This window comes from Aspergillus homomorphus (genome assembly GCF_003184865.1).
Source record: "Aspergillus homomorphus CBS 101889 unplaced genomic scaffold BO97scaffold_10, whole genome shotgun sequence".
NCBI lineage: Eukaryota > Fungi > Ascomycota > Eurotiomycetes > Eurotiales > Aspergillaceae > Aspergillus > Aspergillus homomorphus.
In genome coordinates, this window is record NW_020291896.1 from 604,253 (window position 1) to 625,438 (window position 21,186).

The window sequence follows — 21,186 nt, forward strand, 5'->3', positions numbered from 1 at the left end:
CTATATCATTAGCGTGCTGGCGGTGATCTCTGAAGTCGCGGCTTTTGTTCCAATTGATGCGTCGAGCACTCCCCGAGATGGAATGATGAAGGTACTCGAGCAGTGTAATGCGACTGTGGTGATAGCATTCACCGCGAGTGCGAGTGATATCCTCGAATCAGGAAGACTTCGGGTGTTACGCCTTTCCCATCAACTTCTGCGTCGCCTGCCCGATAAACAACCTGCAGAGCTAAGCAGAGCCGGAGCCGATGATCCTTTCTATTGCGTCTTCACGTCGGGGACGACTGGTTCACCAAAAGGAGTGGTCGTAACTCATGGGGCGTATGCCTCTTCGACAGCAGCCAAGCAGAAGGCTTTGAGCTGGATGAGACCACCCGTGTCCTGCAATTTTCTTCCAATGCATTCGATGCCAGCATTGACGATATTTTCATATCCCTCATAAGTGGCAGTTGTCTCTGCGTGCCGTCCGAAGCGGAGCGCCGCGACAACCTGTCGCAGTTCATTGTGGACATGCAGGTCAACTATGCCGCCATGACCCCCCACGGTGGCGCGGACTCTGGATGTGCAAAAAGTCTCTCAATGCCTCACCAAGCTTCGACTGGGAGGTGAGAATCTGACAAGTGCTGACCTTACGGACTGGGTAGGTATAGGTGTCGACCTCAAAAGTCTCTACGGACCGACCGAGTCCTGTGTCTGTTGCTCGGCCTCTCGCTCATTTCACCTTGAAAAGACCCATCCGGCAAATGTTGGACGGGGTCTGGCATGTCGCACTTGGATCGTGGATGTACACAGTCCCGACCGTCTGGCTCCCATCGGTGCCGTTGGCGAACTCGTCATCGAAGGACCAGCACTCGCGAAGGAATACTTGCATGACCTGGAGAGAACCTCACAGGCATTCACCAACCTGCCTCTCTGGCTGCCGAGCGTAGACGGCAGTTCATCATCCAATTCGAAGGGCTACAGAACCGGAGATATGGTCCGCTATAGCGAGGATGGATGCTTGATCTATGTCGGGCGCAAGGATACTCAGGTCAAGCTGAGAGGGATGCGACTGGAGCTCGAGGAGGTGCAGCAAGCGCTGAGAGACCTCGATCTCCCCTGTATTCAAGACCTTGTGGTCGAGATTATTCCTCGATCAATAGCGCCTGACATTCTAGCGGTAGATATCCTGATGCTTGCCATCTTTTCTAATCAATACCGCGGCGAAGAGCATCATCTGGATGCTAAGCACGGCAGTCTCACAAGCCGGCTTCCTGAGTACATGATTCCCACGCATCTCCTGCGCCTCGACAGCCCCCCAACATCTCCTTCGGGCAAGATAGACCGGCTGGAGGTGCGTCGTCTTGCAGTGGAGCATCTCCGTCTACAGAAACAAGAGCATCAGCAGCAGCAGCAGTAATGCTTGAACCATGATGACAGGGGCAATATGGGCTCCCAAGGGGTGGAAGCACCAATGGATACTTTCCGTACGCTGCAATCCATATGGGCCGACATTCTGCAACAGGATATGTTGTCCATTGGACCAGATGCGAACTTCTTTCAACTGGGGGGTAATTCTATTCTAGTAATGCCCCTGGTTGCGCATGCCCGAGCCCATTCCATTGATATCGGTTCTGCAGACGTTCACCAACTCCAGACCTTGTCGGCCATTGTTGCAAAGGCCAGGTTACGAAGTGTTCCTCCACCTCAGTCCACCTCGCCAGCAGATGACGTCGATGTTACTTCTAGTCACATTACGCCGGATGTCCGCCTCGTCTCGCTGGAACTGGGAATCCCCGAAGGAGACATTGAAAAGGTCCTCAAGGCGACCAACTTCCAAAGCTACTGTCTGGCACAGACTTTCTCTCCATCCCGTGGCTGGCTGAACTTTTTCTCTTATGACCTCCACGGCAGCATCGATGTGAAGCAATTGAAATATGCCTGCCATGCCTTGGTGCAACGGCACGAAGTTCTGCGTACTCGGTTCGTTGCTCTCCACGGCTCTGTCCAGCAAGTAATTCCCCGATATCGAGCAGAAGATGTTCAATTTCAGGTACTTGAAGGGTTTAGCGAGATGCACAGTCTCGGTCCCTTAGCCAGTCTAGTTCACAGTGATTCTGCTCCCTCTTTGAATGATGTTCTGGTCCGTTTCGTGCTTCACATCGTCCACCCGGGCCATGTTCGTCTCACGATGCGAATCTCTCATGCTCAATATGACGGACTCAGCATGCCTATCATTCTCAAGGACCTAAACGCGTTATACAATACGATTGCCTTGGACCCTCCTGCAAGGTTCTCGGAGTATGTGGAGGAAAGCGAGCGACTGCTTTCCCAGAACGAGCACGCCCAGCAGTTCTGGTGTCAGCTGCTGCAAGGATCACAAGTCACCCCCATCGTGGTACGCAAAAAATTCTCCTCGCACTCGCCACAGCAAGACTATCCCCTCGATCAGACCACAATCCGGACTATTCGCCTGCCACGATCAACTTCCGACGCCTCCACCACTCCGGCCACGATCATCAAGGCCGCCTGGGCACTCGTGCTCGGCCGTCTCTCGCAACGTCAGGACGTAGGCTTCGGCCACTTGACCAACATTCGGCCCAGCTTGGATCATCTGCCAGCCATTCATGAGGTTGTTGGTCCCTGTCTCAATGTGCTTCCTGTACGCGTCCAGCTTCAGCCGATTAGCGCACGAAGGGAGCTGCTGCATGCGATTCAACAGCAATATATAGGTGCCTTGCCCCATTCCATGTTAGGCTTCCGCGAGATCATTGATCACGGCACACAACGGCCGCCATCCACCCGATTTAGTTCCATCCTGCAATACCAAAACTTGCACCAGGATCTGGACAGTGTTCTCCTTGGCGGGGCTACGGGGAGTCTCGAAGCTTATGTACCTGCCTCTGACGCTGCCGACCTATGGATAATGGTAACTCCAACGGACAAGTGTGGTGCCGAGAGACTGCATGAGATCAAACTGAGCTACAGCACCGCAACTATTCTCTCTTCCGTTGCAGATCGCATTCTCGACGAATTTGACGATGCGATTTCACTCCTCCAGGCCCCTCATGTCTCCGATGACGGATTCCAATTACATACTTACTTCGACCAGACCGCGCCCGAATCCCCACCCACTCTTCCGATCGACAGGCAACTCGAGGGAACCGACTTGCCGCCACGCGCCGCAATCATCGCCGCTGTCAAAGGCATATGGGAGCAGGTGTTTGGCCCGCAGTTCCATCGTGAGGATACCAAGATGCGCAAGGAGGAGTGCCGGGCGATGCTGCACACCCCTTTTGGGCCAGGTCCGGTGAGCGCCGCGCAACTGTCGCTGCTCTTCCAGCAGGCCAGGGTGGAAATCTCACCGGCAGAGGCGGCCGAGTATCCGATCATCTTCCAGCAGAGCCTGCTTTGGGGCTACAAGATGCGAGAGGAAAGTCGCTGATTTAAGTTTAGGATGGGTAGAAACATGAATTGATGGTTTTACGATTTTCTGCGGTCTCGTTCTGTAACCAGTATGTGTGTGTATGTATGCTTCGCTTGTTGAGATGTTATGCGTTAGGGCCTGATCCTGGATTCCTATTTGATTTATATTTAAGGAGGCTCTACTGAATCCATCGACTCCTGCCACTCGCTGCGCCTGCTCCATGCTAGTATCTTTAGTTAGTAACCTCCTTCCTCTTGCGATCGGGCTGCTTCTGCTCGTCCACCCAGTTCTCCTCCTCGACCTTCTCCATTGCGCGGCTCGGTTTCTTCTCGCTCAGCATCTTTCGACCCACGACGCTGATCTCCATCTCGTCCTACAATTCCGCGGTCAGAGACAGAATCCAAGAATCAAGGGAGGTAAGAAAGACCCTACCGCGAGATCCCCCGGCACAATCAATCCCGGCAGACCCCAACTCTGCCGGAGGCGCGGGTTCTTGCGCATATAATCACGATAAGCCGGTGCCCCAGGTCGCATCACATTGTCTGCAATGACCAGCGCGCCGTCTGTCTTCAGAAGTCCCAGTTCCTCGGCCACTTGAATATCTGCTGCGTACAGCGCCTCATCGTGGTCCATGAACAGCAGGTCAATCCCCCGGTCGCTGAAGGTTCCTTGCTCATGCATCCGACGCAGGGTGTGGGCCGAGGCGCCGACGACGACCTCGACAAAACCCTGCAGGCCTGCGAGGCTGACGAGATTCATGGCGATGGAGGCGACAAGGGGATCGATCTCAATGCTGTAGAGCCTGGGCTGATCCTTACTGTGGTCGTCCTCACCCTCAAGATCCGCGTTGTTCGGGTGATTCTGCGTCCAAATCTCCTTCAAGATACTTCCAAACAGGATGGCAGAGTACCTAATTCGGCAAGCCACCCCCAGTTAGCATATTCTCCTCTTTATGACAAAATCGTCCCTTCAACTTTACCCGACATATCCCCCCAACTCCACCACCACCCTGGGCCGGTGCTCCCGCACCAAGACGGCCAGCTTGCCCGCTTTATCCGGACCAATGTTGATTAGAAAGTCCTCCTGGGCGGCGAACTCGTCCATCACCTCCAGAATGGCGACCGGAGAACCCCTCAATTTGGTGTCCAGCTCGGGATGGGCGTAGATGTGCTTGAGAAGGGTGATTTCGCGCCCGTCATGAGACTCAACGATCTCCGACTCCTCCAGGGCCGCCATCTTGCGTAGGGAAGGGTATTTGGTGAACATGGGAGGTTCTTCGGTGTCTGGCATTCTTGCAGTGCTTGGAAAGGGGGCCGCGTGGCGCGAGGGGATATTGGGTAAAAGAATTGGAATAGTGGATGAGAAGAGAGAGGGGGGTTGAAGGGGGTACTTATCTATTTGCGGGGAAATTAATCGATCTCTCCTGTACTGTCAGGTAAGATATCGCCCTGTATTTTGCATACATACGAAATTGAAAAATGGTTTTATAAATCGCCAATACTAGTCCTGTTCATGTATGGACCATGTATGCACTGTACAGTATATAGAGTCTATATCCTGTATTCTCACCTCAGCCTCACATGACCACGCATTTGCCCTTGAGTTTGGACCAAGTTTCTGTCGCCCGAGCAGTAGTGATCTTCTCCCTGCCACGCAGTTGAACATTGGACTCGCGGACATGCTTCTGCTACCAGGCGGCTAGCTGGAAATTGGGCCTGGATGGTAGCCGCCCAATGTCTGGCTTCGGGGATACACAAGACTCCGCCAACGGCAATTGACCAAACCATCTTGCGGACATTGACTGGAACAGAAAGGTAGATTGACCCCTTGTAGAGTTTCCAGCCCTATGCATAGCGCTGATGACCTCAAGCCATATATGCGTCACTCTGGGACGGCCTCCACTTGTACGGCCAGTCCTCCCCAGCCCACCCGAAAGCAAACACCCCCAAGCGACCTTTCTCGACGGCATCTGCGATACCATCCACCAGGACCATCAGTTCCAACAAAGCCTAGACCTTGACTTCGCTCGGCTATGGGACACCTCAGTCGCGCTGCACGAGCGCCCCAAGCAGCACTGGTCGCAGATGGAACCAGCCTTGATCTTCGCCAACCGGGATCCGAACCGACCGAAGATGAATCTAGAGCGAATGAAGATGGATATGGCTCGTGTGTGAGCCCTACACCCTGCCACCGTAACTCCATGCTGATATGTAGGGACACTAATGAAGTATACAACTACGCGAACCTCGTCATTTATCGACCATTTCTACAGCTTGTCGTCCCGTCGTCTTCGACCCGGCATCTGCAGCTTGGCAGCCAATCCCCCGACTTGAGCAGCGTGGTCGCATCTCCAGCAGACGATCCGACTTTGATCTCCGCATGTCAGAACGCGGCGAACGGGGCGATCAATGTGATCTCAGCACTGGAGCACATCTAACAGGGTCAATTCGTTGCTAGGGTTCGTGTGGTTTCGACGTTCCGAACTGTCGCATCGCTAACGAGGATGGCTGTAGGCATTACCCCAAAATCCGTTCTTTTTGGAGACCTCGTGTCCGAGCTTAGTGGCACATGGTGTTGGACGAGGGGATCTCCCGAGTTATATGGGGTACATTCGCACGGGGATGTGGTGTCTGAGCGAAATGAAGCAGAAGTCCATTGCGGCAGCACGGCTGAAAGTAGTTGAGGCAATCTTGGAGAGGCTGGGGGCCGGAAGTCAGCGTTGATCTGCAGTGGGTTGGCTGAATGGGGGTTGGATTGTCTCAGGCGGATGCAGCCGATGCAGGGTTAGTGCCAGTGTAAGCGCAGTACGGAGTACGGAATATTACCCAACGCCGTCGGACTGAGGGGGAAATATTCGGAGCCACCATTGGTGAGCCCAGATTGCCTGCAGGATCTCAACCATCGCTGGGCCATTTTCATTGGTACATGAGCAGGTTGGTCGAGTTACACATTATCGCAGCCAGGTGCCGCACAAAGCCGCCGGACCACCGACAGACGTTCCCAGATGGCGCAGACTAAAACCCCAGATCCACTTTGCCACGCTTTCCAGCTTACGCGCGAATAAATATGCTTTCTTTTTTTCTCGGGGTTGATGCTTGGTCGGGAAGGAGGTCAGTGGTTACACTTGGCCGTTGTCAGCTGGGCGCCGTAAGGAAGACCCTGTTTGGCTCACGCTTATCGCCTACGGAGGTGGCCCCACGCTCGGGTTGGCATGGTCATATGAGACTGGGGAATGGCGCGAAGCGATTCACACGGACGGGCCAGGTCAAGCATTTGGGGGTGGGTCGAGGAGTCGTGCAAGCTTCAGAGATAAGCTCTTCTCGAAGCGGGTGCGAGGGCTGGGCACCTTGGCCTGGTTGAAGTATTGGGACGCGAGTTGAGGGTTATTCCCAGCCAAGAAACGCCTCCCTGGCTTGGTTATCATGAAGCAAAGCAAAGAAGGCAACTCGCAAGCCCCGGGTTGCCGTGTTGTCAGGGACACCAAGGAGCACCAAAAAGGGCACGCGATAAAGTCCGGCACAAGCAGCTGCTTATCCGATAAAGGCAAGATAAGTGAGTATCTTCCCCACTGGCGGTGGGTTCTTCCACCAACCGAGCTGGCTCCTCCTCGATTACCGGTCTCCGACGGGGCTGAGGGGGTCCGAAACCTTGACTGATCCAGTGCTTGCGAGGCAATCAAAGATAAGACATTCGTTGGTCGTGTATGGTTGTGGCGCGCATTGGGGGTGGCGGCCCAAGCACATCCCAGTGATACGAGGGATTTAACATCAATGCTGGCTTCATATCTGTATCTGTGGTAAGTAGACATTGTCTCTGTGCGCATTAATCGACAACTGTCAGCTGAGGTTTTGGTCACCATTGCCCTGAGATTGTATTAATTATGAAATGTTGTGGGGGAATCTCCGTTCTGCCTCGGTTGTCCGCCTCGACCCATTTGTCCCGTCAATAGACAAGAGCAAAACGACAATGGCCAATAGATACTGGTTGATATTATCAATTTCCATGACAGTAACTACGACAGTAACTATCCTGCGTGGGGCCTGCATAGCCGACGATTTTATAGCTGCACCCCACTTGACACAGCTGCACCAATCTCACACACCAGCATAAACAACATACTACACACTCCACGCAGTGGTATCAGCAACTCTATCCCGCTCGATCAAGAGATACACCCTCGAATCTGGCTGGTTGCAACCTCGCATTCGGATCCACCCCTTCCATGCATAGTCTGGTGCCAATGAACCCAGCGCGATCGGTCAACATCGGATCAGTCCTCGCCACTACTGTACGTTACCAGCCCGGCCTTGCTTATAAGCACTGGTCACGCCCTCGTGCCGGCTGGCAGGTTCTCTGTGCTTCTACTCTTTCAATCAAATTTTGAGCCCACTACCTCTCACCTACCCTGCGTCCATGGAGAAGAAAGAGATTGAGCCCGCGTCCAATGCGGACGAGTACTTCCCCGACCACCAGGTGATCCATGCACCGGTGCGTGAACGAGTCTACGGCCTGGATGCTCGTGTGGATCCCTCAGTTACCTTCGAGGAATACGTGTATTGGGCCAAGATCGAGCGTGCCGAGGAAGAGGAGGCCAACCGGCTGTACGTGGAAGAAAGGGGTACTCTCACAGTTGGCAAAGTGATCAAGAACCGCTTTTCCAAGGGTGTGCACCACGAGAACAAGAGAAAGCAGGAGAGAGAGGCCGCGGCCCAGATCACACACGGCGCCACCGACGATAAGAAAGATGCTGCGACTGTGCTGGCTTCCTCCTCGAGCTTAGACCCGGAATGGAAAACTGCCGCTCGAGCCCTGCGCACTGCTAGCTGGGGAACAATCTTCTACCTCATCACCACCGACATCCTCGGTTGGTCCTCTTGCCCGTAAGTATTCCCTTCTCCCTCAATTTCGTGGTCTGTGCAGCAGCTAACCTTTGTTCGTCGGGCATTCAGTTTTGTGTATGCTAGTCTCGGATTCGGTCCTGCCACCGCGCTGTATGTTATCTTTGGCATTGCCGCCGGTGTTAGTGGTTACATCCTGTGGCAGGTCTTCCTGAAGCTCGACTCTTCACGATACCCGATGTTGAGTTTTGGCGATACCTATTTCCGTGTCTACGGGCCGAAAGCGCGTCACTTCATCAACGTGACGCAGTCCCTGCAGCAGTTCATGACGGTTTCCGTGCTGATCCTGGGTAACGGTACGACCCTGGCGCAGCTGGCAAACTCGAAGCTTTGCTTTATTGTCTGTATGGTCATCGTTATGGTGGTTGGAATGTGCTTTGGCATGATTCGCAGTTTGCAACGCCTTGGCTGGCTGACAAATATGTCCGTGTGGCTCAACATTGTCAGCTTTATCGTCATGTAAGGTCTCACTTTCCCACAGGCTACCCTGACAACATCCCTAACATTGCGCGCAGTATGGTGTCTGCAGCCCATTATCCCCCTGTCTATGAAGTCGTCACAAAGTCTACTCTTATCAAAACGATTGGTCCCATTAAGACGTTCGCTGGTGCTCCCCCGACTGAATATCAACAACAGGGCGCCGGATTCGCCGGGCAATTCAACGGTGTCGACTCACTTGTTTGTATGTGCTTCAACCTGGTGATTTTACCAGCCTCTTCGATCCGCTACTGACACTTCTACAGACAGCTACGGAGGTGCCATGCTCTTCATCGCTTTCCTCGCCGAGATGCGCCACCCCATGGACTTCTGGAAAGGCATGCTCATCGCCCAACTGTTTATCTGCATCGTTTATGTCATCTTCGGTGCCTTCGTAAGCTCTTCCCTCACAGCCTGCTGTGACTGTATCATCCGACTGACTGTCCAACAGGTCTACAGCTTCTGGGGACAGTACTCCGCCTCGAACATCTACAACATCGTTAATCCTTACGGGTTACAATTGACGGGAAACATCATCAGTCTCATCACGAGTTGGATTGCATGCAGTAAGTTCATATTTGTCTGCGGGATATTGTGGTGGCCCGCACTCTAACAATTGCTCCGCTAGTTCTTTATTTCAACGTCGGCATGAAGACCGTCTACATTGAGGTCTGTCAGGAAGTGTTCAAGATGCCCGAGATCACCAGCCCCAAAGGTCGTTGGCTCTGGTACTTCCTAGGCCCCGCATACTGGATCTTGGCCTTCGTCGTCTCTGCTGCTGTACCTAACCTCAACGGTATCGTGAGCATGGTCGGTGCGCTGCTGATTCTCAACTTCACTTACACCTTTCCCGCGCTGTTGTACGTCGGCTTCCGGTGTCGGATGGATGCGGCCCTGCCCGGTGAGGGCTTCGACCCTGTGACGGGCGAGACCACGCGCCATGATAGTGGGTGGAAGCGCTGGGCTCGCGGCTTCAAGAAATATTGGTGGATCAATGTCCCCAGTTTGCTTTATTTCATGGGTGGCTTGGCGTGCTCCGGAATGGGGGCCTGGGCTGGTATTGAAGGGCTGATCTCTGTCTTTGGACCGGGAGGAACAGTGGCTACCTCGTTTGGTTGCGCGGTGCCTGTGTAAGTGTTGCCCATGGCATGGCAACTGTGAGAGGTGGTCCTATTTATGAGCTGGCAACCACGGCGTTCAGTAAGATGGGTAGGATAAGTTACGCTGTCAAGGACCCACTGTGGGCGGAATGTAGGATGCCTGGCTTTCTCTTCTAAGTGTCTATCTATCTAGGACATATACATAACCGTTAACTGTAATAAATGAATGAATGAAATTAAGTTGATGATGAAAACTGCACCGCCGCTTATCACAGGGGCTTTAGTGACCGGTATCTGCGCCGAACAAATCCACTCACGCAGTACCACGGCGATATTCCTCTGCCTCCCGGATCATTTCTTGCTTCCATTCTGCATCACGAGGGGCTAGCTCAGGCCGGTCTAGAAGTGCTCTTACAACTTCAATTTGGCCAGCCTCAACAGCCAAATCTAGCCACGGTCTCGGACCGGTCATCAAAGCCAACCCATGCTGAACCATCGCGCGCGCTATTTTGGGGTGGGATTGGATAGTCCTCGCGAATATAGAATCAACATTACCCACCGTACCGGCCAAGGCAAGCCAGGGCTCGTCTCCCAGAATATGGAAGATCTCATCCTCGGTAAACAGAACCCGGCGCGGGCTGTTCCTCCCTGGGGTCCTTGGGTCCATGCCTAGCAGGATACTGCGGACCTGATAAGCCATCATGTCCTTGAGACTCGTGCCATTGAAGACGGCCCGTACCAACATATCAGCCCCATACTCATGATAGTTCTTCAGGTGATCGAGCGTTTCACACCTAGTGGCGATAGCACCAAACCATTTAACAAGGGGAACAACAAGAGTGGCGGGGTATTGGCTAATATCACCAGCAGTAGACCATCTTCCACCACCGTGCCAACCCACGGAAGGATAGCGGACGTAGTCTAGCGCCGTGCGTTTCCCATTCCGACATTTATCGTTTGGCCGAGCGCCGGCCTTCAGCAGAAGATAGACCATCAGATCTTGGTGTTCGTGCACGGCCGCGTGCAGGATGGGGGTTCCGCAGCGGAGGCGCAAATTGGGACTGCCCTCGGCGTCCAGGAAGCGCTGCAGCTCTGTGATGCGCCCCGCCTGAATAACTCGGTACAGTCGCTGCCACATGCAGTCGTGGTAGTACTGACGCCCGTCTTGTCGAATTACTTGATGGTATTGCCGCTGCCCGTTATGCCCAACATGACAACCCACCCATAAACGGCCTTGGTGATGCGGCAAGATCACCGGGTCTCTGCCCTGGACGGCTTCCGGCACATCTGTGAGCGCATCCGCCGTCACTTCCCTGACCTTGCTCAACCTGTCGCGGAACTTGGCCTCCAGTGCTTTGCAGGTTTGGCTGAGGCGAGACAGGTCCGGTCCAATCAACGATTGAGCATATTGCAGATGCAGCTCGTCCGGCAGCCTGAGGATAAGCGCGGGTCTCGTCTCTTCAGTCATCTTGCGGCGCAATTGGGACAATGACTGTGGGGAGCAGATGTTTCGATGTGATTGTACTATGGATGCCTTGTAGCATTTATAATGCCCAGAGGGACCCCAACTGCATGGTCCGGAATGGTATTTTTCTTTAGCTCTTTATTGAGGGAGAGAATTGAATGGCAGCGTATAAGGTCTTTGACAAACAAATCGCAACAGTTCGTGGAACGTTTCTTTTCTAGAGCTGGTTTCTCAAACTGCTGCGAGCAGCGATTAATCTACATCAATATTCCCATTGAGCCAGGGGCCCAGCGAGACTGAATTGGTTCGTAGGAGAAGCCCGATAAGACAGGAGCAGCTGTATAGCCTCTTTACTGATAAACCTCCCCCTGTCAAGGCGATAAAGAAGCAAGTCTAGGGCCGTGCTACGAAGGAACATGACTTGATCGTTGGGCGGAGCGCCATGTTCCAAGAAAATCTGGATCATTCGAAGCGGTGTTCTCCCTGACCGAAAGCGTAGCACCGCATGATGTAACAATGGCCACTTCGCGTAGCATGGGCGATTAGGGTCGGCCCCGGCTTTCAAGAACCCTAACACCGCGTCGAAACGATCGGCAAGCACGGCGTTGAGCAGCCGGTGTCCGTCAACTTGTGGCATGATACCGCCAGGACGTCCCGATCGATGTGACTGCCTCACAAGTATACGCTCCAATTCACCTCTAATCGCGGCTTCGTAGCCCTCCTTGGACCCGACCGCGTAATCTTTGCATCTCGCGATGAGTTCCTCTACGAGCTTCACGTGGAGTGTCACGCAGGTTTGGCTTAGGTGGTTCAGGGAGGGGACATCGAGATACTGGAGATATTCAAGATGAAGCTCGTCAGGTAGCTGGAGCAACCGGCTACGTCCCTGGGATTCTGCTGCAAGTTTCGACATTGTCCGAGGTTTATCTCATGAATCGCGAGAAGCTAGCACATACCGGGGGAAGTAGGAGGGTCTCTTATACGAGATGATTACATGCATCTTACTTGCTATGTATAATGATGATCTGCAATTTTGGATAAACTGTTATTGAAATATACCTGTAATGTATGCCTTAGTCGGGTGAATTTACTATCAAGCGAGAGGCAGCTGCCGCATTGCCTTTCAAAGCCAGGGGCACCCAACCTGTATCAATGACCTATTCCATGATGTATGCCATTATACAGAGCTCTCTGTTCTCTACGGGGTCACTCACGATCCTCACGTTCTAAGAGATCATTCCAACTGACAGACAAAGGCGGGGGAGGGTCGCCACTGAAGTAGCAATTCCGGCGAACTTTCGCTTGTCGAAAAACGGCCCGACGCACGAACCACCCCATACAAAACCACCCCCCTGACAATCGCGTTCTGACCACTCAGCGTTTGCACGCACTTTTCGTGCCCAACTGAGGCCGGTGGTACTATGTAGAAGGTGGAAGCCGAGCTCGAAAAACCCTTACTTCCTTCTGCCACAGCACGAATCTTTGGACTAAAGCATCATAATTCGGGAACTTCCGTGCCCGAGTTATCTCTTCGTTAACCATTGCGACACAGTCTTGATCTTGAGTTGGCCCGAAGTAATGATCTGCTGTGACTTGCTGACTCTCATACACTAATTCTCTCCCAACCTCTGTTAGACTGTTGTGCAGTGTAAATAGATCCACGCAGAACGATATCAAATCTCCCTGGAAAAGCGTCAAGCGGAAGTTGCCTGCAGTCGTCCTTTTTAGGGCTCGGCGGGGCGGAGAGTTTTCCTGTCGCTTCAAGTCTGCCACTTTGAAGGGATTCCAGCTAATGAATTCATACTAGTAGGTAGTGAAGTAGTCTAGAATCAAGACTGTCAGACCCTAGATGTCCATTACGAGCCCCAGGTGGATTCCCCACAAGTCAAAATCTTTTCTTCTCCTCTTTCTCTCGGTCAGTCTCTGTTGGCGGTGATCTTCACTGCTTTAGCTTTCTTTTTTCTACCCAATCTGTTGCTTGAAATTCACTTTCATTTCTTCACAGTAAATAGTCTTTCGTTCATCCATTGCCATCACCACAATCCTTTATCCTTTCCGAGCTGCCATGGGCCAATTCAAAGCAAGAAGATGGGCCTTTGCTCTTACTGCCTTTGCACACAGCAGCATTCCACCTCTTCTGCTACAGTAACCAACACAACCACCAGCATCTTTCCCAAGACCACCGTAGAGACTACTTGTACTCCTGGGACTGATGTGCAGGCAGCTGTTGGCAATGCAGTTTGGTCCTCTCCTTGCTCCGCCACATTATCGCCACTACGACCATTGCATCCAAGAGTTATTTCGCAGCCATCGCTCGGTATAGTACCGATCCGTGTACTGTGACCATCACGGATTCTCCAACTCAAGTATCAACGCAAACTACCGTTGTGGAATATACTTCGTCTTATATATCAATGATAACCCTGAGCCTGAGTTCCTTGTCCGCAGTGGCTACCAGCACGCAGGCAACCCCCACAGCTACAGCATCGGCGGCGGATACCTGCACCGTCTCCCCCATTCCTACAACGACCGAATGTCTCAACGGTTACTACGAATACGATGGCTACTACTACCAGGTCATCCGTGGCGACAATGTGCGAAGCTATGCAGGATTTTCGGTACCCAACTCCCAGCAAGACGAGACCTGGGGCTGCATCGAGTTCTGCTCGATGTACTCTAGCTCTATCGGCACATTCTGGTTTCCGGGACTTGTTACTCGTCATCCGCCCAGCTAACAGATACCTATGTGCCTTATGATTACTCGGATTCTGATATCAAGCAAATCAACTGCGTTGTCATGCGTTTGGAATCGAACCCTTGCCCGACGGTGACCTCCAGTATCGCAATATCTCCGTTGTATTGTCGGCTGTTGCGGCCTCTTCGACTCCTGTGATTTCAAATACAGCAATTATTTCGTCCAGCTCGGTGATTTCTAGTTTTGTGGTCGCATCCAGCTTCGTTTCCTCATTTATTTCATCTGCATCCCCAACACCGAATGTTTTATCTTCTTCTACAGTCAACCGGAGCTCATCGGTCCCGCTCGTTCGCAGCTCTCCAGCATCCACTGTCTTCACGACGGAGATTTACACCAGGACTGCCTGCCCTTTATCGGTGCTTAACTGCCCGGCTTCACAGAGAACAATTTACTATATGACTGAGGCTGTTGCCGCCTACACCACTATTTGTTTTGCTACAGCTTACCGAACGGACGTTCTCACTGGCACTTCCACCGCCTCTGGTATTTCCACCAAGCCCACCGAATCCAGAGATGGAAAGCTTACGACGTCCACCGTTTACATCACTCATGTGCACCCCGTCACAGCTTGTCGCTCGCCGATCAGGAACTGCGTTGACTCTCCCGAGTCGAAAGACTGCCCCCCTGAATACAGAGACAGTAGTGGACTACGTTACTATCTGTCCGGTAGCTGCGGGATAGACCGGTGCTGCAGCAGCTGCAGCTGCTACCAGGCCTATGACCAGCCTCGCTGCAGCTGCGACTGAATCTTCCACTAACCCAGCTATTCGTTCTGGGGCCACTGAAGACAAATACGTTTCGACCATCACCACTGTTATCTATGCCACGGAGATCCACACCGCCACCGTAAGCTATACCTCGGTCTCGGGATCACCTACGGAAGAAAGTACAACAACCTACCTCAGCACTGTGACAGTTCCAATGACCAAGACGCTATACGTGTCCGGAGCGACAGCATCCGCATCTGGCTTCGCGGCCAGCCAACCGAGCGTATCCGAACGAGGGATTAGCACAGATTCGCAAGGCCAACAACAATCCGGCGCCTCGTATGAAAGCACTATTCCCGAGGGTAGGAAAGCGGGTTCAACTGCTGTCGGAGTTAGTGCGGAGTCTGAAGAAAAGTCCCAATCCGGCACCGGATATCCACCCTTGGCTGGTACTATCGCTGGCGCAACTGGAGGTCAGGGCTCGGGGGCTATCTACTCCACTAGTAATTACCAATTCTCTTCAATTGCTTCAATTGTTGTATCCTCGTGGTCAAATCACCAGACTGGTGTTGTTCGAACCAGTGCCACATCCCCGGCACGGTATCAGGCACGCTGGTCTACTGGCTCGGCATTCAAGTGTGTTTCTTGTGGGGTGTCTGTGCTTGCCGGGCTGGTGGTATCTTTCTATTTTGTCTGTCTAGACTACATGTATACTAGCTGTGTATTCCCTTTGCCCGATACATAATTTTCCCGGTATACCATTTACATCGAGTGATGCTGCATTCTGCTGGCTGACATGTTGATACCAACAGCAACTATTAGCATACCCATCACTGATTATGTATTTCGGGAATAGACAACCCTCTCCCGAGTCGTTATCTCCATTGAACCATCTGACCGATGGAGACATGTTAACCCCGACACCCTGACAGGCGGAGATAACCCGGACTTAACCAGACATGGGATTGGAGAGCACTATATCTACAGCTCAAAAACCACTATTCTCTATCTCTATACAATCATATAAACATCACAATTACAACCACTGAGCTCCTTCCAAATCACAAATTCTGACACTGCAGTTTCAATCCACAACCACCTCCACTACTCCCTCCAAAATATCATAATCAACAATCAATCACAAAATCAAATCTCTAAAATGACCAACCCACAAACAGTCCAACACACCCTTCCCAAACTCAGCCCCCAAACCAAAGACGCGATTATCGACCCTATATACCGCGTCCTCCTAGCTGTCGACACCGCCAACCCCTCGCTCTTCGCCTCCGCCATCCACGAAACCGGCCGCCTCATCCTGAACGGCCGCATCATCGAGGGCGCCGCTGCCGTCACCGCGTACGTGTACGAGCCCGTCTCGAAAATGGAGACCACGCACCACATCTCCAATGTCCGGGTCACGCGGGTCGATGAGGAGCTCGGCACCGCGAGTCTGACTGCCACTGTGCTGGCGCAGCATTACCGCGCCGGGGAGGGGGCGGATGCGTCGGTGAGGGGGTTGTTGGCTGGGGGGCTTTATTTTGTGGATGTGGTGCGGGATGAGGAGGACAAAGATCTGTGGAGGTTAAAGGAGTGGGATTTGAGGGTTGTTTGGAGGGAGGGCGATGAAGGGGTTATGCATGGCTTGAATGGGGATGGGGACCAGAAGCAGGAGTGAGGCATTGGTTGTAGTTGACTATGGGCTACAGAGTTTAGTGGGGATGCGGATATCTGTACAGGAGGATCCATGTACAAGAGGTTCATATAAGAATGAAATGCTTTCATTTGCAGAGCTTAGTGTATAAACTGTAAAGACATGGCTATTGCAACTTGTGAGTCGTCGCAATACTTACCACATCACTATGCGCAGACCAGATCGGGGATAAGAAATCCTAAATCCGAGAGACCATTCAAACCGATGCAGTTATGCATAAAGATAGCCACCTTAATCCAGAACAGATACTCTGTTTTTCGGACAGTCCTTCGGGGCGATGCGAGGATCTATCCTAACCCGATCGTTCGGATCAAACTGTGGAATTTTGAAGACGAACAATAGAAGTAATCACCACCATGTTAATCATTATCTTATTGGCAGAGCAGTTCACGCCCCGTCGCTTGGCATAACTACATCCCATGCATATCACAAGGTGAGCAATACTTTCATACTGCGGTGTGTAGACGCTGCCCGGAAGACCTCATATGCCTGCTCAATCTCATCGAGCGCAAATGCTACTGGCATTAGCTTCGTCTTCCAGATAAGCGCAAATCGAGGAATGACTTACTATGCGACAGAAAAGTGTCCGGGGTAAGGATCCCAGCCTTGACCATCTTCAGCAACTCCGGCGTGGTACTCGTGTCCACGAGACTCGTCCGCAGACCTGCTCATATTAGCTGACGGTCTTAACGTGAGAAAGTGGAAGCCTACAAATATTCCGATGCCACAAGTGCTCCAGATGGAAGGCACAACTACTTCCATGCACCCCCAGCGACGCGATAGTTCCACCCGGAGCCACCAAATACTGCGATAGATCAAATGTTTCTTTCGCTCCGGCTGCTTCAATGACCACATCGAATAGCTCTCCATCCGTCAGCCTCCGACAAGCCTCGAGCGTCTTTTCGCGACCGTTGAACGTGGTGAGCACATGGTCGGCGCCCAGCTCCTTCGCTCGCTCGAGCCGATACTCGCCCCTGCTGATGATCACCACCTGCTGAGGGAGCCCGTATCCCCGCTTCAGGATCATCAGTGCGGTCAAAGCAATAGGTCCTGCGCCCAGAATGGCAACCCGCGCGCCCGGCTTGATGTCCCCGTTCAGTATCCCGCATTCGAAGGCGGTGGGGAACACATCGGACAGCATGACATAGGCCTTGGGGTCGATCCCCTCTGGCAAAGCGTGGAGCGAAAACGAAGCGTGGGGGATCCGGACGTATTGCGCTTGGGTGCCGTCGATCTTGTTGCCCAGGATCCATCCCCCGGACGTGCACTGAGAGGACATGCCCTTGCGACAGAAGCGACAGTGTCCGCATGAGGTAATGCAGGAGATCAGGACGGTTTGGCCGACTTGAAGGTTGCTCACGCTCGATCCGACCGAGTCAATCACACCGACGCCTTCGTGGCCGAGGATACAGCCCGGTTCGCATGGGATGTCGTTTTGGAGGAGATGGAGGTCAGTGCCGCAGATGGTGGTGTAGGTGACCCGGACAATGGCGTCTGTGGGCTCTGTGATGAAAGGCTTTGGCCGATCTTCAATCGCCATACGGTTGGGGCCGTTGTAAACAACAGCCTTCATGGTTTGGATGGATCCCATGATGAAGCAGGGGTTTGGTTTTGTGCGTGTGTGCGTGCGGAGTTGTTAACCCCGTCCGGCAGCGCAGTACTTATATATTGAGATTGTTTGCGTGGCATCTTTCAGCTCATGCAGCATGCAGAAGTCGATGTATGGAGTAGCCAGTGGTAGGCATCGTGGTGGTCGGCTCGATATACCGCGGGAAGTTAGTGAGCTGCATGGCGTCAAGTATCTGCAGGCGCTTGGCTCCATCGAGCTACGCGTCGCTTGGACGGAGGTCCCATTCCGCGGAAATAACAGACACATGTGGCAGATGTCTCGGAGACACCGTTACAAATATAGCTACTCAGGTTAAAATGGGTCTGAAGCAGCTGCGGTCGCCTCATACGTGCTAAAATCCCAATACGGGGGTTTTAGACCTTTTTTGACGAGGCAGAAACCGGTAGGTAGGTAGGTATTGTAATGAACCCCGGGAATTAGTAGTATTTAGTTAACGTTAGCTTGTCAGTTACTACTATAACTAACTAAGCGAAGATCCGCGCTAAATACATTCTTGCTCTTCCTAGCACCAGCACCAGTAATCTATTGACCTTCCTCATTCTGCTTGGGCGTATAAAGGAACACAGTTGTAAGGCGAATACCGAGTCAATTGAATGTCTTGGATAGTCTCACACCAAATATGAGCCAAAAACTAGCTGGGTAGCATCCAGTGCTTGGCAGATCCTCCCACATCAGACATGAATTATACCACGATTGATTGATAGTATTGCCCATTCGTCTCTTCTTCATATCAGAATATTGCTAAAATGGCCAGAAAGAGAGCAAGACCAAGCGGTGATTCAGGATCACAAGGATTAAAGCGTGCGGCCTTCAACCAGTTGACAAATCCTCGCGGTATTACACTGCTGCCCTTCTTCTTAGGGATCTCGGATTTAGGATTTATGGGTAAATGTAGATGTCGAAGTTCCGGTCGCGACTGTTCACTTCAGCATCTAGATTCCCCATGCAAGCCCAGGGTGAACTTACCTTTAGGTGTATTGACATCGAGTACAGAGAACGTGTTGCAGGACATTCCTCCGCTCGGGGGCCCAATGCATTCATCCATATGATTACCACCTTCACCACACTGGCGGCATGTCCAACCTTGTCGCTTCATGTCATGCAATAAGCAGGCAGTGGCCGGGCAGCGAGCTGGATCGAAAACTCGCTCAGTGATCAGCTCTCTGCTGCAAACCGTTTTGCGTCCGGTGGCGCTGTTCACAACGGCGTCTCGGCAATATACGATTGGGGATCGCCTATCGTGCCCACAGCTGAATATTTTGACATAACGGTAGCACGTGACTGATCAGGTTGCAGGTAAGAGACCTGGAGGAGTGGATGACGGAACCTGCTTGACCGGGTAAGGAGGGTTATTGATGTAGCAGACGTTTTGAAAAGGTTCTGTTCAGGTGGTAGTGAGATGCCCGTGGCTGCTTGGAGGGCTGATATAACAGCTGAAGGGAGTCAGTCTATGGGAGTAACACCAATTCATTTCAAAATTGCAACACCGAGTTCCGAACAATTGAGTGAATTCTTTATCTGTAACCGGCAAGATCTTATCTACTCCAGGCTGTATTCACTCATTTACTCATACATTCAGGCCGTGGGGACCTGGTAAGGCATCCCAGATCGATCACCGGCCCGTTTGTTTATGACTTGTTGAGGCGGGGGCCACCGCCGCACCTGGTCTTTGTTCTTCCTCCTTTGACTTTGACTTTTGTTTGTCATAACCCATATCACCAGATTCCATCCAAGAACATCGTCAATATGGCTTCCCATAACGTTCCCTGGCAACTGAGAGAGTTCTTCTTTGGGCGTTTTGATAAGATGTCAAGAATCACCGTTGTGTGTAACGGAAATTGTTTCCAGATACAGCTGTCCCCATCAAATTTCTGTCAGTCGCCGTTGGCCTTGGAAACCTACACTCACTTTATGGATGCAGTGTGCGACGACGAGGACTATCGTCTGTCTTATGCAGCGGAGGAAGATCTACATCACTGGGCCTTGACCCCCTTTCTTCCCATGTTCGCCCAAACAACTCCCACTCCTCCGAATCAACAACCCTTGACACTGCGGGATTATCTATCACCTGAAATATATCGCTACTCCCTCTATGCAGTCAATGAGCGACTCGAGCCGCGTCTGGACTATGACGTACCTACACAGCCTTGTGTGGCCGGCGTGGACCCAGGAGACATTACTCTACATCATACATGGCGCCAATTCGTCCCCGAGAGCATAGAACTCTGCGTATCGGACCACGATGAAGGGCTCTCGCAGCTTCCACGGAAGGTACTAGCCGATGGCACTGTGTGCTTTTTCAAACCAGTCGACTATGATGACAAGCGGGCAGCGATCCGGGAGATGGGTGTGTACAAGGAGATGAAAGCCCAAGGTATCAGCGACGAAGCCCACGCCCCTCACTTCATCGGTGTGGTGTGCGAAGAACAAAATGCTCGGATTATCGGCCTTCTGCTATCGTGGGTGGACTGCGGGAACCGAACCCTTGAATGTGCACTGCGCCCTGATACCCCGTTGACATTGCGTACGAAATGGGATCAACAAGTCACGACAGCTTTAGCTTGCTTACACGATGCTGGAATTGTTTGGGGTGATGTCAAGGCGGCCAATGTCCTGATCGATAATAACGAAAATGCGTGGGTGGTTGATTTTGGTGGGGGATACACGCCTGGATAGGTGGACAAGGATCAAATGGAGACAATACAGGGGGATACGGCAGGACTTGTGAAGATAAAGGAACTGATCCACGCGACAAGATAAGATTTAGACTATGAGCAAACTCGAATTGATTTACACTCGAAATGGATCTGCATGTCAGAGTGCTCTATGATCATTCGTGGTTGCATCGCGCCCCTGTTGCTTGGCGTGTCGATGGACAGCGCGCCGACATTACCTGTACATAGAACGATACCTAATTAGGATCAAAACCCAGGATTATCTACCAGGATGTATTCGAGCCCATCAACTAGGGGTAGCATAGCTTCGTCCTTCACCTCTCCCACCAGTCTCACTGTGCTTACGCAGCCAGAAAATCGGG

The 21,186-nt window shown here is 52.4% G+C and overlaps 12 protein-coding genes across 12 annotated transcripts; 7 read left to right on the forward strand and 5 right to left on the reverse strand.

Annotated features, from left to right (window-relative positions):
* Positions 1-1,426: 1,426 nt before the first annotated feature.
* On the forward strand, positions 1,427-3,424 carry BO97DRAFT_423073 (CoA-dependent acyltransferase; the record flags this gene model as incomplete). Its single annotated transcript, XM_025696850.1, has 1 exon — positions 1,427-3,424. The coding sequence occupies one exon, from the start codon at positions 1,427-1,429 to the stop codon at positions 3,422-3,424; it is 1,998 nt and encodes a 665-aa protein (XP_025553310.1).
* A 181-nt stretch (positions 3,425-3,605) lies between these two features.
* BO97DRAFT_442042 (O-methyltransferase) lies at positions 3,606-4,743 on the reverse strand. The gene is made up of 3 exons (XM_025698225.1): positions 4,386-4,743; positions 3,839-4,316; positions 3,606-3,779 (listed from the first exon to the last, which is right to left on the reverse strand). The coding sequence occupies exons 1-3, from the start codon at positions 4,694-4,696 to the stop codon at positions 3,639-3,641; spliced, it is 930 nt and encodes a 309-aa protein (XP_025553311.1). The 5' UTR covers positions 4,697-4,743; the 3' UTR covers positions 3,606-3,638.
* Positions 4,744-4,899: 156 nt separating this feature from the next.
* BO97DRAFT_21816 (uncharacterized protein) lies at positions 4,900-5,297 on the reverse strand. Its single transcript, XM_025690630.1, has one exon. The coding sequence runs from the start codon at positions 5,191-5,193 to the stop codon at positions 4,972-4,974; it is 222 nt and encodes a 73-aa protein (XP_025553312.1). The 5' UTR covers positions 5,194-5,297; the 3' UTR covers positions 4,900-4,971.
* On the forward strand, positions 5,266-5,843 carry BO97DRAFT_423075 (uncharacterized protein; the record flags this gene model as incomplete). The annotated part of the gene is made up of 2 exons (XM_025696851.1): positions 5,266-5,576; positions 5,621-5,843. The coding sequence occupies 2 exons, from the start codon at positions 5,266-5,268 to the stop codon at positions 5,841-5,843; spliced, it is 534 nt and encodes a 177-aa protein (XP_025553313.1).
* Positions 5,844-7,763: 1,920 nt separating this feature from the next.
* BO97DRAFT_387551 (uncharacterized protein) lies at positions 7,764-10,090 on the forward strand. The gene is made up of 6 exons (XM_025693597.1): positions 7,764-8,286; positions 8,356-8,763; positions 8,820-8,986; positions 9,048-9,175; positions 9,233-9,347; positions 9,410-10,090. Exons 1-6 carry the CDS (start codon positions 7,820-7,822, stop codon positions 9,913-9,915), a joined length of 1,791 nt encoding a protein of 596 aa, XP_025553314.1. The 5' UTR covers positions 7,764-7,819; the 3' UTR covers positions 9,916-10,090.
* Positions 10,091-10,194: 104 nt separating this feature from the next.
* On the reverse strand, positions 10,195-11,349 carry BO97DRAFT_423077 (uncharacterized protein; the record flags this gene model as incomplete). The annotated part of the gene is made up of 1 exon (XM_025696852.1): positions 10,195-11,349. The coding sequence occupies one exon, from the start codon at positions 11,347-11,349 to the stop codon at positions 10,195-10,197; it is 1,155 nt and encodes a 384-aa protein (XP_025553315.1).
* A 259-nt stretch (positions 11,350-11,608) lies between these two features.
* BO97DRAFT_412929 (uncharacterized protein) lies at positions 11,609-12,259 on the reverse strand (the record flags this gene model as incomplete). Its single annotated transcript, XM_025696262.1, has 1 exon — positions 11,609-12,259. The coding sequence occupies one exon, from the start codon at positions 12,257-12,259 to the stop codon at positions 11,609-11,611; it is 651 nt and encodes a 216-aa protein (XP_025553316.1).
* Positions 12,260-13,760: 1,501 nt separating this feature from the next.
* Positions 13,761-14,081, forward strand: BO97DRAFT_423079 (uncharacterized protein; the record flags this gene model as incomplete). The annotated part of the gene is made up of 1 exon (XM_025696853.1): positions 13,761-14,081. One exon carries the CDS (start codon positions 13,761-13,763, stop codon positions 14,079-14,081), a length of 321 nt encoding a protein of 106 aa, XP_025553317.1.
* A 415-nt stretch (positions 14,082-14,496) lies between these two features.
* Positions 14,497-15,553, forward strand: BO97DRAFT_448770 (uncharacterized protein; the record flags this gene model as incomplete). The annotated part of the gene is made up of 3 exons (XM_025698841.1): positions 14,497-14,767; positions 14,799-15,444; positions 15,526-15,553. 3 exons carry the CDS (start codon positions 14,497-14,499, stop codon positions 15,551-15,553), a joined length of 945 nt encoding a protein of 314 aa, XP_025553318.1.
* Positions 15,554-15,967: 414 nt separating this feature from the next.
* BO97DRAFT_412931 (nuclear transport factor 2 family protein) lies at positions 15,968-16,483 on the forward strand (the record flags this gene model as incomplete). Its single annotated transcript, XM_025696263.1, has 1 exon — positions 15,968-16,483. One exon carries the CDS (start codon positions 15,968-15,970, stop codon positions 16,481-16,483), a length of 516 nt encoding a protein of 171 aa, XP_025553319.1.
* A 462-nt stretch (positions 16,484-16,945) lies between these two features.
* On the reverse strand, positions 16,946-18,133 carry BO97DRAFT_442044 (putative zinc-containing alcohol dehydrogenase; the record flags this gene model as incomplete). Its single annotated transcript, XM_025698226.1, has 3 exons — positions 17,231-18,133; positions 17,088-17,183; positions 16,946-17,034 (listed from the first exon to the last, which is right to left on the reverse strand). The coding sequence occupies exons 1-3, from the start codon at positions 18,108-18,110 to the stop codon at positions 16,946-16,948; spliced, it is 1,065 nt and encodes a 354-aa protein (XP_025553320.1). The 5' UTR covers positions 18,111-18,133.
* Positions 18,134-19,895: 1,762 nt separating this feature from the next.
* Positions 19,896-20,909, forward strand: BO97DRAFT_433270 (uncharacterized protein; the record flags this gene model as incomplete). The annotated part of the gene is made up of 2 exons (XM_025697589.1): positions 19,896-20,792; positions 20,826-20,909. 2 exons carry the CDS (start codon positions 19,896-19,898, stop codon positions 20,907-20,909), a joined length of 981 nt encoding a protein of 326 aa, XP_025553321.1.
* Positions 20,910-21,186: the final 277 nt, after the last annotated feature.